Consider the following 16445-nt stretch of genomic DNA (forward strand, 5'->3'; position numbering starts at 1 on the left):
AGAAGAATTGAGTCAAGTGAGCAAATTTTTTCACACATAACTTGGCCTGAAGTGCAACGTCTGGTGATGAAAGCATCCTTTAAAATAAAATGTCAGAAATACCTTGATAAGAAAAAAAATAATATCTTTATAAGGGTTAAGGTCTTCACAGTATTATACTGATAAGAGCTCCAGGAAAAAAGTGAGTGAATACACACATATATAATAAATTTCACTCATACAAAGGATATGCAGCCCATGATTTTCCAATAACAGGTTATATTGTCAATTCTGTATAGAAATTTATTCTTACAGAATTCTTTCATGTATTTTGCCAAACTCGTATCAGTTGCTAATCTGAAACTGCAATTCAACAATATTTTCACAAAAATAGCCTCTGGAAAAAATGCTTGCTTAGTATGCAGTTTAGCAAAACTCAATTCATGTCACTGATGGGATGAATGTAGTTCTGACATAAATATTTGTGGGTATTTTTGTTTATATTAATGAATAAATTACCGAGGCAACAAAAACATACGTTAGGACATCTCTCATTTGCCAGTGACAAGACAGTGACCTTTTTGTGGAACTGGATGGAGCTTTGAATTCTGGAAGACTATTTCTTCAATTTGGGGACGATTTATAATGTAACAGGTTAAAACTTAACACAATTTTAAGTTTAATGTGCACTGGTAACATTCTGCCATCATTTTCTTGAATCCAGTTGATCAACAAAGCAATACATCCAGCTTTGAATCTGTGAAATTTTTCAGCTTCCATGATAGAAAATCTCCCATCATGACCAGTTCAAGTTACTGAGGTGCCATCACTGATGGTGAAGTTGGGAAGATGTGTTAGCCTACCTTTCTAGGGTGCTTCTACCATGCAGATAAAATAGGTGGAAATAACCTCAAGAGTACAGGTAACAGAAAACTGCACTGAAATAATCAAGAAAGTGATAAAAATTTTTGAGTGTTCTGAACCTTTGTTTTTAAATAATTTAATTGTAAGATTATTTAAATAGTGACTGTTTCTAAAAACCAGCTCACAAAGTTCCTCAAAGTTTGAGCACTGGTTCTCATGAGCCAGTTTAAGAGCCAGCACTAGCACAGCACGGGGTCCTTGATGGGAGGTTTGAGGATAATGTAGAAAAGGATTCAGGGCCGAATATTCTAGGACTTGAGACCTAAGATTTTTGGTGCCAGGCAAAAAAATGGCAGATGATGTCATGGAAACCACAGTAGAATATAGAATTATTTCTGATGTGAGGTAAGAACTCAGACAAGTCACTCTGCCTAACAGTGGATGTAGCAGGGCCCTGGAGGGGGCAAGGCGGGGGCGCTGAGGCAATGACAAGGTTGCCAAAAGGGAAACGAGGGTGGAGAGCCCAGATCTGGTGCCTAATCTCGTCCAGAAAACAGAAGAGAAGGGAATGCTCTCTGATTCATTTTATGAAGCAAGTGTTACTCTGATACCAAACCAGACAAAGCACAAAAGAAAAAAAGAAAAAAGAAAACGGTCGCCAATATCTCTCATGAATGTAAGTAAACACAGAATTTCTTAATGAAATACTAGCATATAAAATTCATAAATATATTTTTTAATTATATGTTACGACCGAGCAGACTATGACCCAGGAGGTGTAAGAATAATTCAATACTTGAAAAAAATCAGTATAATTCATCATATTATCAGGCTAAAAAGGAAATAATGACATGATCATAGCGACCAATGTAGAAAAAGCATTTGATAAACTTTAAAAGCCATGAATAATTTAAAATTTTTTAATTGTTTTTAAATTTAATTTTTTAAAAATAGGAAATAAGGTGAACTTCCTCAACTCGATTAAAGTGCACCTATAGGGCTTCCCCAGAGAAGGCAATGGCACCCCACTTCAGTACTCTTGCCTGGAAAATCCCATGGGCAGAGGAGCCTGGTAGGCTGCAGTCCATGGGGTCGCTAAGAGTCGGACCCGACTGAGTGACTTCACGTTCACTTTTCACTTTCATGCACTGGAGAAGGAAATGGCAACCCATTCCAGTGTTCTTGCCTGGAGAATCCCAGGGACGGGGGAGCCTGGTGGGCTGCCGTCTCTGGGGTCGCACAGAGTCAGACATGACTGAAGTGACTTAGCAGCAGCATAGGGCTTCCCTGGTGGCTCAGTGACAAAGGATCCACCTGCCAATACGGAAGACACGGGTTGGATCCCTGATGTGGGGAGATCCCACATCCTGCGGAGCAACTGAACCCGTGCACCTCAACTACTGAAGCCTGTGCGCTTCACAAGAGAAGCCACTGCACCGAGAAGCCCGAGCGCCGCTGCTAGAGAGCAGCCCCACTCGCTGCAACTAGAGAAAGTCCACACACAGCAATGAAGACCCAGCACAGCCAAAAATAAAGTTAAGTACTTAATTAAAACACAAGGCACAAAATGACAAATGCAAAACAAACAAATTTTGCTTTGCAAAAACCCTGTTAAAAAGGATGAAAAGACAAGCTATAGAGTGGGAGAAAACTACAAACTACTTCTACAACAAAGGGACTAGCATCTAGAATATATTTTAAAACTCAAAACTCAACAATAAAAAGGAAGCAATCCAATTAGAATATGGGCTAAAGACACAAAGAGACATTTCACAGCAAAAAAAACTAGAGAGAGAGCAAGAGAGCCCATGGAAAGGTGTTCAATATTATTAGCTATTGGGAAATGCAAATTAAGACCACCATGAGACCTCACTACACACCTATCAGGATAGTGAAAACTTAAAAATCAAGAACACGAAATGCTGCTGAAGATGCAGAAAAACTGGATCATTCATAAGTATTTGATGGGAATGTTACAGTCTTTCTGAAAAAGTTTGTTAATTTTCTTTAAAAACTAAATATGCACCTACTATATGATCCAACAGTTGCATTTCTGGGCACTTATCCCAGAGAAATGAAAACTTATTTTCACACAAAAACTTATATCAAATTTTATTTTAAAATATTTAATTGCCCTCTTGTGGGTTACACGGAAGTATATAAGCGGACACAGGACCAGATTTCTGTCCGGTCCCCTGCCTTGTCACTACATCTCTGCTCACTCTATCTGGAACGGCATGTAAGTTTTGTCTTCATCTGATGGATAGTGGATGCTTGAAATTCTGTGATAAAAGGATTCTGAGGCCTTAGAATTCCAAGGTTGGCAGGAAAAGTTCTCACAGTTAATTAGTTGAGTCTGCCATGACTATAACCAGTAAGATAGCAATATGCAAGTTTAATATTTGCCATTTCTAAATGGAAATATGCTGCCTCACCAATCATAGCATACTGAAACCAAAAGAGGCATTAACAATTACCAGGTGCATAACTCTTTTATTTTACTGATAGAAGAAGTAAGAGACAGCCAGACCCCAGGTTTACTGTCTGACTTCTCCATTTTACTAAGTCCAGCCTTGCTCTCAGTAGTAACTGACCAGGTATTTCAAGTCCATGAGTTTTCTCTTTGTGAGGAAGGGATTTTACTTGTGTACTTATTTCTCACAAACAGCAGCTTTCTTGATGCTGGAACTGTCCTAGGGAAAAGGCGAGAGCATTCTAGAAAAGAAAATACTCAACTTCAAAAATGTGGAACAGAATCTCTTTCATATTCATCATTTTGCTCATCAGGCTAAAGCTTTCAGACACTCTCTGGCCTTATTTTAAGAAGTACAGGTGTTCTTCACTAATATTTTGCGAAGCGGTAGAGAGATGTAAAAATGTGATGCTGGTACCTTCGAGTCCTTCGCCTACACAAATCAGCCTCCCCCCATGGTGTTGTGAATTTACAGGCGTCCTCTCAGGTTTCCAGAAATAACCAGTTCCATCTTCCTTGTTAGTTCTTTTGCCCTGCTAATATTGAAGAGATCATTAGGGACTTCCCTGGTAGTTTAGGGATTGAGAATCCACCTGCCAATTCAGGAGACACCGGTTCAGTCCCTGGTCCAGGAAGATCCCACATGCTGTGAGGCGACTAAGCACACGCAGTGCAACTCCTGAAGCCCACATGCCCTGCAGCCTGCCTTCTGCAACGAGAAGCCCCCAGAAGGAGAAGCCCGCACGCAGCAACAAGGACCAACTGCGGCCAGAAATACATAATAAAAATAAAATTAAAAACAATAAAATAGAACTTTAGGATCAGTAAATGCTCTCAAAAAAAAAAAAAAAAGAGATCACTAAACTCCATGAATGGTGGTGGTGGTTTAGTCAGTAAGTTGGGTCTGACTCTTTTGCAACGCTATGGACTATAGCCCGCCAGGCTCCTCCGTCCATGGGATTTCGCAGGCAAGACTACTGGAGTAGGTTGCCATTCCCTCCTGCAGGAGATCTTCCCGAGCCAGGGATCAAACCCACGTTTCCTGCATTGGCAGGTGGATTCTTTACTACTTAGCCACCAGGGGAGCCTAAACTCCAGGAATAAAGGGTCAAATTGAGATTTTCAGATTTTGAGACTTTCATGTTTTTAAAAGGGAAAGAAGACTGCTGCTTAAACACTTGGCCCTGAGAACACGCTGGGCTAAGACATTTGAACTCATCACTGGCTCCTCTGGTTCCATGTGCCTTGAGACTTTCAGAAACTGTCTGAAGCCTCACTACAACCTCCCCGAGTAACCACATGGTGATGGTTAATGAATAAGCAAGGGTTTGAGGATGGGGTGAGCAAGCCTGACACTTGATCTTTTGAGTGAAACTCATGATAACAGTTCTCAGTGTGCCTTCTGAGAGCATCCCAGGACCCTTGTCACTGCCAGTCTCCCATCTTATCGGCAGGCACCGAAAGCTTCACATTACAGCAGCTAATCAGATGAAAACCGAAATACATCCTTCTAATGGAGGGAGAGATGAATGCCCTGATCTTCCCCCTTCACTCGCGGAGGCAAAACAAAAACACAGATGAAGGTGGTGATGCAGAAAAGCAAATGAGCTCTTCTGTTTCAGAGTCACAAGAGTGGATGTCCCAACTAAAATCACAGATGTTTCAGAGACTACAGACACACATCAAAAAGACAGAAAACAACCCAAGATAGCAGTTACTAAATTATCCTGGAGACAATCTGCAAACCCCTTGCTCAGTAACAGTGATCAGTACAATTTACTTTCTTATACAGATAAGTTAGTTCGTAGCTAAAGGTAATTTCATTTATGGCCTGTTTTTATGATATTTTTATATCCTTGATATGCTATGTGGTCCCCAGAAATAAACAGAGCTGAAAACTAAGAGGATTCAAAATAAATATTTAATGTGAAACTGTCTAAGGCAATTGGTGCTCATAATTTAGCCAAAAAGAGTATCTTTTTCATGAGTATTCTATTGCACCAACAGATTTCTTAGGGACTACTATAGTTTGTATTAAAAACATATTTGCAGTTGATTCAGGAAAGAAAACTCTTCTGACATTAACCTATTTTATCGAAAGGGGTGCAATATACTGGGTAATTTCATCTTTTTATTAAATTACCCTGAAGAAGAGAGCAATCTTACCATAGGGTGATTGAGACACTAAAATTCAAAGAAGCTTGAGCGTGAGATAAATTGGATTTATAGCATTTGAAAAAAATAAGTCTGAGATCAAGGGTCTGGGTGATTTTCTTCTGACAATTAATCACCGCGTGTGGTATATTTTAATACGTTTTTATATTCCATTTTCAAGGGATGAAATTTTGAGTGCCTGAAGGAAATGTCAACCTCATGTCAGGGAAGCAGTGGGGAGCGAAAAGAGGAAAGATGATAGTAATCAGGCAATTACAGAACTTGGTATTTAATTCATTTAAAAATAATAACCTGTTACTCAGTGAGAGGGAAAGAAAACGATAAAAACTCCGAGAAGCATTCAAAATGCCTACTAGTGAGCTAAATTTCCTCTCTGGAATACTTACCTTATTGTTTTGAATAAACTTCTAGATCAACAGATGTCCATCATCTTCTGTCATCTGAGAATTTGGTTTCAACAAACCCATCTCTCTTAATCACCAATTAAAAGCAGAGCCTTGGATTATATACTCCATGCATGACCAACATGAAATAGACATAATATTTAGACAACATGAATACAACAATCCCATGACCCCAAAAAATGCTGCCTGTCCATCTTGTCAGCTAAAGGATCTCTAAGTACATCCTCTGGAATAATTCTGTTTCTTTAAAAGCATACTGCAGAATGATCATGAACTCTGATCTATTAACGTATCTGGACTCAGCCGCTTAACTTGCTGTGTGCCTTTGGATAAGTTACTCAACACTCTGCATCTGTCTTTCCATCTGCAAAAATCAGAGCTAATACTATGTTCACTTTACAAAGTTGTTCTGAGAATCGAATCACAAGACAGCCATAGGAAAAATGTTTGAAACATAGATTTATACCGAGCTATAGACAATGCAAAGACATGAACCCCTACGATAAGATAATCTAGTAGATGAGCTACAATGTGGGAATATCCTAAGGAAATATGGGCTTCCCTGGTGGCTCAGATGGTAAAGATTCCGCCTGCAATGTGGGAGACCTGGGTTCAATCCCTGAGTTGGGAATATCCCCTGAGAAGGCATGGCAACCCACTCCAGTATTCTTGCCTGGAAAATCCCCATGGACAGAGGAGCCTGGTGGGCTACAGTCTGTGGGGTCACAAAGAGTTGGTCATGACTGGGCAACCAAGCACATCAATAAGGAAACATATAGACATATATTATATAAAAGCAGAGAAGAGACAGCCCATGTGAATGTTAGTCACTCAAAGCAAGCAAAGGTCATCATAAGAAAAGTTGGTTAGAGAAAACTTCCAAGACATTTTTTTAAAATAACTACTTTGGCCACCTGATGTGAAAAGCTGACTCATTTGAAAAGACCCTGATGCTGGGAAAGATTGAAGGCAGGAGAAGGGGATGACAGAGGATGAGATGGTTGGATGGCATCACTGACTCAATGAACATGAGTCTGAGTAAACTCCGGGAGTTGGTGATGGACAGGGAGGCCTGGGATGGCTGCAATTCATGGGGTCACAAAGAGTCAGACATGACTGAGCAACTGAACTGAGCTGAACTGAATTTATTTATATTGGAGGTTAATTACTTTACAATAGTGTAGTGGTTTTTGCCATACATTGACATGAATCAGCCATGGATGTACATGTGTCTCCCCGTCCTGAACCCCCCTCCTACCTCCCTCCATCCCATCCCTCTGGGTTGTCCCAGTGCACCAGCTTTGAGTGCTCTGTTTTATGCATCAAACTTGCACTGGTCATCTATTTCATATACAGTAATATACATGTTTCAACGCTATTCTCTCAAATCATCCCACCCTCGCCTTCTCCCACAGAGTCCCAAAGTCTGTTCTTTACATCTGTGTCTCTTTTGCTGTCTTGCATATAGGGTCGTTGTTACTATCTTTCTAAATTCCACATATATGCGTTAATATATTGTATTGGTGTTTCTCTTTATGAGTTACTTCACTCTGTATAATAGGTTCGTTTCATCCACCTCATTACGACTGACTCAAATGAATTCTTTTATATAGCTGAGTAATATTCCATTGTGTATATGTACCACAGCTTTCTTATCCATTTGTCTGCCAATGGACATCTAGGTTGCTTCCATGTCCTGGCTATTGTACACAGTGCTGTGATGAACATTGGGGTACACGTGTCTCTTTCAGTTCTGGTTTCCTGGGTGTGTATGCCCAGCAATGGGATTGCTGGGTCGTATGGCAGTTCTATTTCCAGTTTTTTAAGGAATCTCCACACTGTTCTCCCTAGTGGCTGTACTAGTTTGCATTCCCCCCAACAGTGTTAAGAGGGTTCCCTTTTCTCCACACCCTCTCCAGCATTTGCTGTTTGTAGACTTTTTGATGGCAGCCATTCTGACCAGAGTGAGATGGTCCCTCATTGTGGTTTTGATTTGCATTTCTCTGATAATGAGTGATGTTGAGCATCTTTTCATGTGTTTGTTTGCCATCTGTATGTCTTTGAAGAAATGTCTGTTTAGTTTTTTGGCCCATTTTTTCATTGGGTCATTTATTTTTCTGGCATTGAGCTGCATGAGCTGCTTGTATATTTTGGAGATTAATTGTCAGTTGCTTAATTTTCTATTGTTTTCTCCCATTCTGAAGGCTGTCTTTTCACCTTGCTTATAGTTTCCTTCATTGTGCAAAGGCTTTTAAGTTTAATTGGGTTCCATTTGTTTATTTTTGCTTTTATTTCCATTACTCTGGGAGGTGGGTCAGAGGATCTTGCTGTCAGAGTCAGAGATTTATGTCAGAGAGTGTTCTGCCTAGGTTTTCTTCTAGGAGTTTTATAGTTTCTGGTCTTACATTTAGAACTTTGATGCATTTTGAGTTTATTTTTGTGTATGGTGTTAGAAAGTGTTCTAGTTTCATTCTTTTACAGGTGGTTGACGAGTTTTCCCAGCACCACTTATTAGATTGTCTTTTCTCCAATGTATATCTTGCCTCCTTTGTCAAAGATGAGTGTCCATAGGCGCGTGGATTTATCTCTGGGCTTTCTATTTTGTTCTCCTGATCTATATTTCTGCCAAGACATTTGGACCCCTGATAAAGGAGTGCAATCTCTCCATAAAATATAAAATTACGCTACACTATCTTCATTTAAAAGGCACGTATGTCTTCAAAGGACTTCTTGAATACTTTACCCAACTTTCTGACACCTAGCAATACAATCAATTCTTCAACAAACGTTTATCAAAAGCCAGATGATTTTCAGGTGTCCCTTCCCCTGGACTGTCACCATCTGTACAGAAACAAGAGGACCCATCCAGGTTTTTCCACCACCTGAGAACAAGGTTGATCTCTGCAACCAGCACTCTGAACTGACACCCAACTTCCTTTTTCAAATGTGCTAAAGAAAACAGTGGATACTATTTGGTTGCATTTTCTGTGATTGGTTATTCTGTGATTGGTCTTTTTAATGTTCCCTTGTTTCTCCAAATATTGCCTACCTCTATATGATATATATATATTATATATATGTTCACCAGCAGCAATAAGACTTGGCAGATTAATTATTTGAATAAATTATCTCGGCTTGCCTTTAATTTCTATTTTAAAGGCTAATGCCTTGAATTAGAAGTATCAGCACATGAAAATATTGCCAATGTTTATTGCAAATTTTAAATGGAAAATGTTTTAAATTCAAACATATTTGTAGATGTTCATAATTTAATTCACTCATGAGCAAGTTTTAAATGAAGGAAGAACATGCTACTTATAAATCATTAACTTTGCCAATATGTGTGTATAAACAGTATTCAAATTCATAAATGAGATTCATTCATTGAGTTTTCCTAGGTACTAGGGATATATACAAAAAAGAAAAACACCATTTGATCTTAGAGATACTTAGTCTGCAGGAGACAAACATGTAAACAGATCACTAAAATGATTATACAGGAAGTCCTTTTATAGACATTGGAGGATAGGTTTTTCCCATCTGACTTTTCTCCTTCTGATGTCAGATGCCTATCAGACTAGGATGAGAGAAGGGAACAGGAGGCAGATGATATTTTAGCAGGACAATCTACAGAACATGCCTATGGGGTTGCAGATGCTACTTAGTCCGGAACATCAGGGAAGCCTCTTTTCCTCCAGCTGGGATGGCATCCAGCCGATGGCTTGGCAGTGCAAGGACACTCACCTGCAGAGAAGAAGCAGGACCCTGAGTGCGGAACAAAAAGTAAAGATGCTAAGTCTCAGACCAGTTGAGAGAAACCAGAGAGGAAGATGCTAGTGAAATGTGGCAGGAGAGACTCGCATAGCTCACCTCCTCACTGAAACTCTTAAAGGAGCTGGAAGGTAGACCCAAAGGTCAAAGACTCTTCAGTGTGTTCTTCCTCATTCCCTGCGGGTATGGGAATGGGCATACATGTAGTATGAGCTTAACCTGTCAACTGTTAAGACCAGCTGGGGAATGGGTTGTACTGTTCCCTCCTTTTCTACATTGGAGGGTAATCTTGGTGATTACAAGGAGAAATGTACAATGTGCAATGAAGGGAAAGAAGCGACAATAATAGTAATCTTTGAGGGTATTAGGGAAGGCTTCATGAGGAAGTCATTTGAGCTGAGTCTTGAAGCGTAAGTAGGGATTCATCAAATTGATATTGGAGCAGAGGAAACAAAACAGTGTATACAAAGATGCAGGGGTGAGAAGAAAGCATGGAGTGTTTAGACAACATGCAGTTAGTTTGGTACAACAGAGCACAGGGGCATATTAACAGATGAGACATTAAGAGGTGAGCTAGGAAAGTCAAGTAAGGGCTGTATCAGAAGAGTCTGTATCCCAAAGGAAATGAGGGGCTAGAAAGGATATTAAGCTACAGGGTTAGATTTACAAGAAAAAAGTTTTTCTTGAGAGAAAGGCCCCAAAGTGAGCAGACTACAAAGTTGACACCATCTAAATAAACTGGGGAAAGGTTATGCAAGTGTCATCTGGGCTTCCGGATGGAAGGATGTGGGGCATGACCTTGGAAGAGATCCGTGGGGTGCCTGAATTTGGGGGGAGTAGACTGTGGTCGGTGGGGTGCTCCACAAAACAGTGGCAGAAGGAAGGGACGGATGCGAATATGATAAAGGAATAGGTCACTAAATGGGATGTGTTGCCATGGAGAGAGGGGGGCAAGGAAGAGAGAGGATGCTCAGATGTGTAGTTTCGGTGATCCCACAGACAGGTTTATGAGGACAGATCTCGATTTCCATTTCATTAAGATCAAGGGGCCGGAGCCGCAGCATGCAGGCAAAAACTGTACTGAACGAGGAGAGGAAAACTCACAAAGTCATCAAACAGCATTGAGTGCTCAGCCATGAAACAGAATCGTGCCATTCTGAAGCTCTTTGGGGGTTTGTATGTCATCTAGCTTTGCTTCATTTTACATATGAAGGAACTGGGGTTCGTATGAGGTAAAATGCTTTGCTCAGGGTCACAAAGGTAGTTAATAGTGAAGGGAACGCTAGATACAAGCCAGGACCCCTGACCTAGGATGGCTCTGTCCTGGGCTATCCCATCAGTGGGACTCAAATATAAAAGGCATCCTACACCACAAAAAAAGGACCCCACAGATGTCCTACTGGAGTGAAGCCATATATCTCTTCCTCTTAGTTACTGTCTTCCTGTGCGGGGCTCATCAAAGAGCTTTCTAAGAGCTTGTAGAAGCTTTAGAAGTAAAAACCACCTGCCATCCTCTGCGATTTTGGAAGTGAAAGAAATATGCTTAGATCTAGAGGTGTGCCACTGTGACTGAAAACCGAGGAGGCATTTATTTTCATCAACAAGACATATACCTACAAAGCAGGTTTTTTTGGTATCTCTGCACACCGCAAAGGCACCTTCTGACAAATCAAATGAACATGTCACAAGTCAGTGAAAATTAAGAAAGAGGAGGTGTAGAGAAGGTATCGAACAATTTATCAAAGCCACACACCACTTTTCCATTTTTATTTTCCTCTATATTTCTTACAAAATAAACTCATATAAGCATACTTTTATTTATAATGAGAAAAGAGGCCAAATGTTGACTTCCTTGGTGAGTACTGAACAGATGGAACCAGAAGCATCGAGGGGAGAGGAAATAGAGACAAATATGGTTGTCATGGTTTCCTTGAGCTGCAGTAAACACAGGGACCCCGGTGGACAATGAAAGCCCCCACTGGGAAAAACCACATGTCGCTCTTTTCTTCCTTAGATAATTGCCAGGCTCACTTGGAAGATCTGAAGTCCACAGGAGATGAGAAAACAAGCAATGCTGTCTCTCATCCCTGGCTATTCTCACAATACATCTACACTGAAACCACCCTCCCATCCCATATAACAGGCATGAAACAATTAATGACGATCTCAGATTAATCAGTTATCCCACTGGGCAATGCCCTGCAGAAATCTGTGACACATTAAACCCAAGACGTGAGGGGAGCTGGGCACTGCCCGAGACCACGCTCTCTGTTTCACTGGGAAGCAGTGAGCCCTGATGCAGAGAATAGCATCGCGAAAGTTCTGCAAGTCCTGGTGACACGGTCAAGGTCCCAGACTTAGTGCCACTTCCCAGTCATCTCCAAATTATCCTAAACCCACCTCCACTGTATTCTAGCAATATGTGAATCGTATGAGAGCTTGCTATATCTGCACGGCCCAACTACACCCCATAGTTTGTTTACAAGGGTGCTGGAAAAGGAGAGAATGGGAGTGGAGAGGGACCCCTTCTCAACCGCTTTCTTTGAGGTTCAAATCAAAGTCTAGCGCCATGAAGACTGTCTCCATGTGATGGCAAACAGTCAAACGTCGGAAACATTCAAATGTTTGGCTGAACTCACGCATTTTGTCTGGAGGTTCAGATCAAGTTGACATGAGGTCTTTTCCAAGGTCATCGCAGAGGCTGCCAGCGCTGAGGTCAGACTGCTTCAGCCCTGAGTTCTACAGCAGACCCTCTCCCGTGCCTGCCAAGACAGACTCTTCCCAGTCCACACGAGATTAGGGGTTGTTTTCTCCTAAAGATGCCCACAAATGACCAGTTTGTTCCAGGCTTGTACAAGGTGAGCAGATTCCCGCATCAAGGGGAGGAACGTGGGCTGTGTAGGGAACACTGGTTCTGGGGTGATGGGTGCCGAGACAGAACCCAGGCGCTCGAGCCAGTGACATGGACAGGAGGAGGAAGCGGGGTTCACCTTGGTCAGCTGCATGTCCTCAGAAGCCAAGAAGAGCAGTTTTTAGGCTGCTGAAATTTATCTCTCTCGTGAGTCTGTCCCCAAAGCCTAAAGCCTGCAACATCTCATTTCCTGTTTGGGGATTTCCTGAAATCGAAACGGAGATGCTGGCCTCTGTAAAGAAACCTGTAGAAAGGCTTTTTCTCTGGAACCAGGACCATGTGCGGCAGCCTGTCACATGCGGCAGCCTCAGCGTACAATTTGGTCTCACCAGCTTGATGCTCTTTTGCCATCTCCTCTGAAACTGCATGTACCACCTCTCCTTCATTGTCCATACCCTCTGTTCCTGGTCATCTGCATTCCCCTTCACTTTTTGAAAATGTGAGAGCATCTTATAAAATTTAGTTAGAGGTACTGCTTTTCTAAAAGATGGGGGTAGAATTTAGGGGAAGCCACATTATCCCCTAAAATTGCAAAACTAAAGGAAATTTTGGATAAGCCTCAAATTAGAAAGAGCACAGCCTTGATGAATGGTACATTTGTTTCTTAGATGGGTGACTTGTATGGGCAGAGTGGAACTGGGCATAATAAGCAGGACACAGGAAAGGACATCATAAGCTCTTTTCGTTCTCCCTTAAAGCTGGTTTTCCATTCCCATGATCGTGGTTTACTATGGTGTCATTTACAAGATCCAAACTATTTTGTTTTGAGTTTTTGATGTTCGCATAAACACGTCATTATTTTGGTGAGCTTTGCTCTGTCAGTTCTCACAACAGGAAAGAGAAAAGACTCATGTCGACAGAGTTGCATGAGCCTCTTCTAACAAATCAGGCACAATACCAGCAAACCGAGGCCTTCCCAAAAATGGGAGTAAGTTTTGAGGCCAACATATGAGCTTTCCTGCGGACTTCCCAGGTGGCTCAGTGGTAAAGAATCCACCTGCCAATGCAGGAGACGTGGGTTTGATCCCTGGGCCAGGAAGATCCCCTAGAGAAAGAAATGGCAACCCACTCCAGCATTCTTGCCTGGGAAACCCCATGGTCAGATAAGCCTGGCAGGCTACATCCATGGCGTGGCAAAGAGTCGGACACGACTTAGTGACTGAACAACAACACAACAACAGTGAGATTTCCCAAGTATTTCACCTCCCAATACATACAAAGCAAAGCAAAGCAATTATAATCCCAATATCACAAGAACATTTCTGAAGAGGAAACAGATTGACTTACAAGAATGACGCAAGCTCCCCTCCACTAGTAAAGAATTCCATACCTATTTTAAAGGCTATAAGGGTAGAACTAGATTTTTCCATATCAGTGGGGAAAGGGACGTTTTCTTTTTTTCAAAGCCACTGAAAAGAACTGCAGTGAAGGACAGTAAAGGACAAAGAACCTCTTTGTCCTGCCATGGGAGAAGACAGAGTATGGCAAAAAGAATATGAACAAACAATCTTGGGTTTGAAGTTGGATCTGTCATTTCTTAGGGACACAGTATTAATAAGCTATGTATATAATTACTATGTTCTGCCTCACTAGCTTAGATGAAGTAAAAGCACATGTCTTTTAAAATTAGCTTCCACCTTCCTTATCTCAAAAATGTTTTTTTCTCAAGGGAACCCTCCTACATTGCTGATGTAGCCACTACTACTGAAACCAGTATGGGGGTTCCTCAAACAACAAATAGAGGTACCATATGATCTCACAATCCCACTTCTGGACATACATTCAGATAAAAACCATAATTTGAAAAGATACATGTACTCTTATATCCACAGCAGTGCTACTGACAATAGCCAAGACATGGAAACAACATAAATGTCCACTAACAGTTGAAGAGATAAAGAAGATGTAAGATATTTTATATATATATATGCATACATATATATACACACACACACATATATATACACATGGAATATTACTCAGCCATGAAAAAGAATGAAATACTACCATTTGCAGGACCATGGGTGGACCTAGAGATTATTAAGCAAAAAGTCAGAGAAAGACAAATACCATATGATATAAGTTATATGTGGAATTTAAATACAACACAGATGAACTTATTCAGAAGACAGAAACAGACTCACAGACATAGAGAACAGACTTTGTTGCCACGAAGGAGGGGATGGAGGAGACATGGATTCAGAGTTTGGGATAAGCAGATGCAAGCTATTATATATAGAATGGATAAACCACAAGGTCCTACTGTAGAGCACAGAGAACTACATTCAACATCCTGTAATAAACCATAATGGAAAAGAATATGAAAAAGAATATATATGTATAACTGAATCACTTGGTTATATAGCAGAAATTAACATAAATTGTAAACCAACTATAGTTCAATTAAAGAAAAAAGATTATCAAAATATATTTCCAATGGCATCCCTAGAGTTACTGCAAAAACCAACAAACAAACCAGGGAGGGGGTGTCAGAGAAGACGTGTTTCATATTCTTCTTTCCACTCATCACCTCCAGGCTAAAGACATACCGAAGCTGAGAGGTTAGACCATGAAAACAGGAAGTAGAATCTGTGATTTATATACACTACTCAAAGATGTTCATCTAAGTGACCTGCATTCTTTCAGACTTGCAGATATTATTATTTCAGTGGTGAAATGAGTCTTCTTATGAATGGTGTATGAGTTACATACGCAATGACTGAAGGCCGCTTGGAAGGTAAAACTCTGTCAGGCGCTGCAACTAAGTAAATATTGACTTGCCCCAGCCCCTGTCCTGAAGGTGAACAGATGGAGTTTAGCCTCACCGCAGGACCGCTTGCCCAGTGAGCTCACTCCTGTTAACTGCCATTCCCAAGTCAGTTCTTATTCTTGCTGAAAATCACACAATGTCAACAGGACAAATGCCTCTTCTAGGAAACAGGAATAAAACAATGGAGAAAAAATGAAAAGAACAGAGAAAGGATTTGCTTCCAGACTTCCCAACTCACTCCAAAGTCGAACCTTCAGTACTTTGAATCATCTTGTCAATATAGCACATTTAATACACTCCTATCCATATAATCTGTTTATATCACATCTCATGTTTCAAATAGAGTAGCAGAAATTCAGGAAGTAAACTCCATCTCATGGGGCTGTAACAGAATAAACAAACAAAAACTTCCTGGAAGTGACTTGTATTTTCTTAAGGCATTTCTATTTTTATCCACTTCTAGAATTAGCAGGTAAGCTCTAATGGTAGCAAGGGTTTTATCAGTTTCACTCACTGCTGTAGACTGGCCCAGAATAATTTCTGGCACATATTAGGTGCACAATAAAAAAAAATTGAGTAAAGTAATAAATTCCAGGCAGCCTGACATTCTGAGTGACCCAAATAATGATAATTTCCTCAATATATTTAAAAAATATTTTTCTTGTTTTTTTAAACATTTTTTTTCTGATTTCCCAATTGAAAAAAAAAAAACCCAAAGGCTTTATTTCCCACATGGGAAGCTCTGATTACCTTTTATCTCACCTCAATTTTTAAGTGACAGTTATTTTTTAAAAATATCCATTGTAAACTCCATTTTCACTGATGGAACTCTTCAACCAAAAACAATTATTTAAAACAAATGCCTATCTCTCTAGTATATGATACTATTGTTTTCTTCCTTTGAGTCATAAAAACAAAGAAATAAACTAAAAACACCTTTACACACCATCATCTCTGTTGCCATTCAATGTCAGAAGTAACATCTGTTAGCCTCCTAAGCAAAGTCTCCAACATCAGGAAGCTGTCAAGTTCAAAACGGTGGAAATTCATTTTCCAAAATTTGAATGTGGTATAAATCACTACAGATGGTGACTGCAG

At 40.5% G+C, this 16445-nt stretch overlaps 1 protein-coding gene across 3 annotated transcripts in view; it reads right to left on the reverse strand.

The window, feature by feature from the left end:
- Positions 1-16445, reverse strand: part of POFUT3 (protein O-fucosyltransferase 3) — a 150579-nt gene that overhangs the window by 46244 nt on the left and 87890 nt on the right. Inside the window, exon 6 of one of the 3 annotated variants that reach the window (XM_086379639.1) lies at positions 9090-9639. The exons of the other annotated variants lie outside the window; for them this stretch is intronic. Within the exon in view, the coding sequence (XP_086235765.1) occupies positions 9636-9639 (4 nt within the window). The 3' untranslated portion in view covers positions 9090-9635. Of the gene's footprint in view, positions 1-9089; positions 9640-16445 lie in introns of those variants that run through there. 3 annotated transcript variants of the gene reach the window in all.

Source organism: Bos grunniens, chromosome 27 (assembly GCF_055505025.1).
Source record: "Bos grunniens cultivar Pamir isolate PY7600 chromosome 27, Bosgru_T2T1.0, whole genome shotgun sequence".
NCBI classification, from domain to species: domain Eukaryota; kingdom Metazoa; phylum Chordata; class Mammalia; order Artiodactyla; family Bovidae; genus Bos; species Bos grunniens.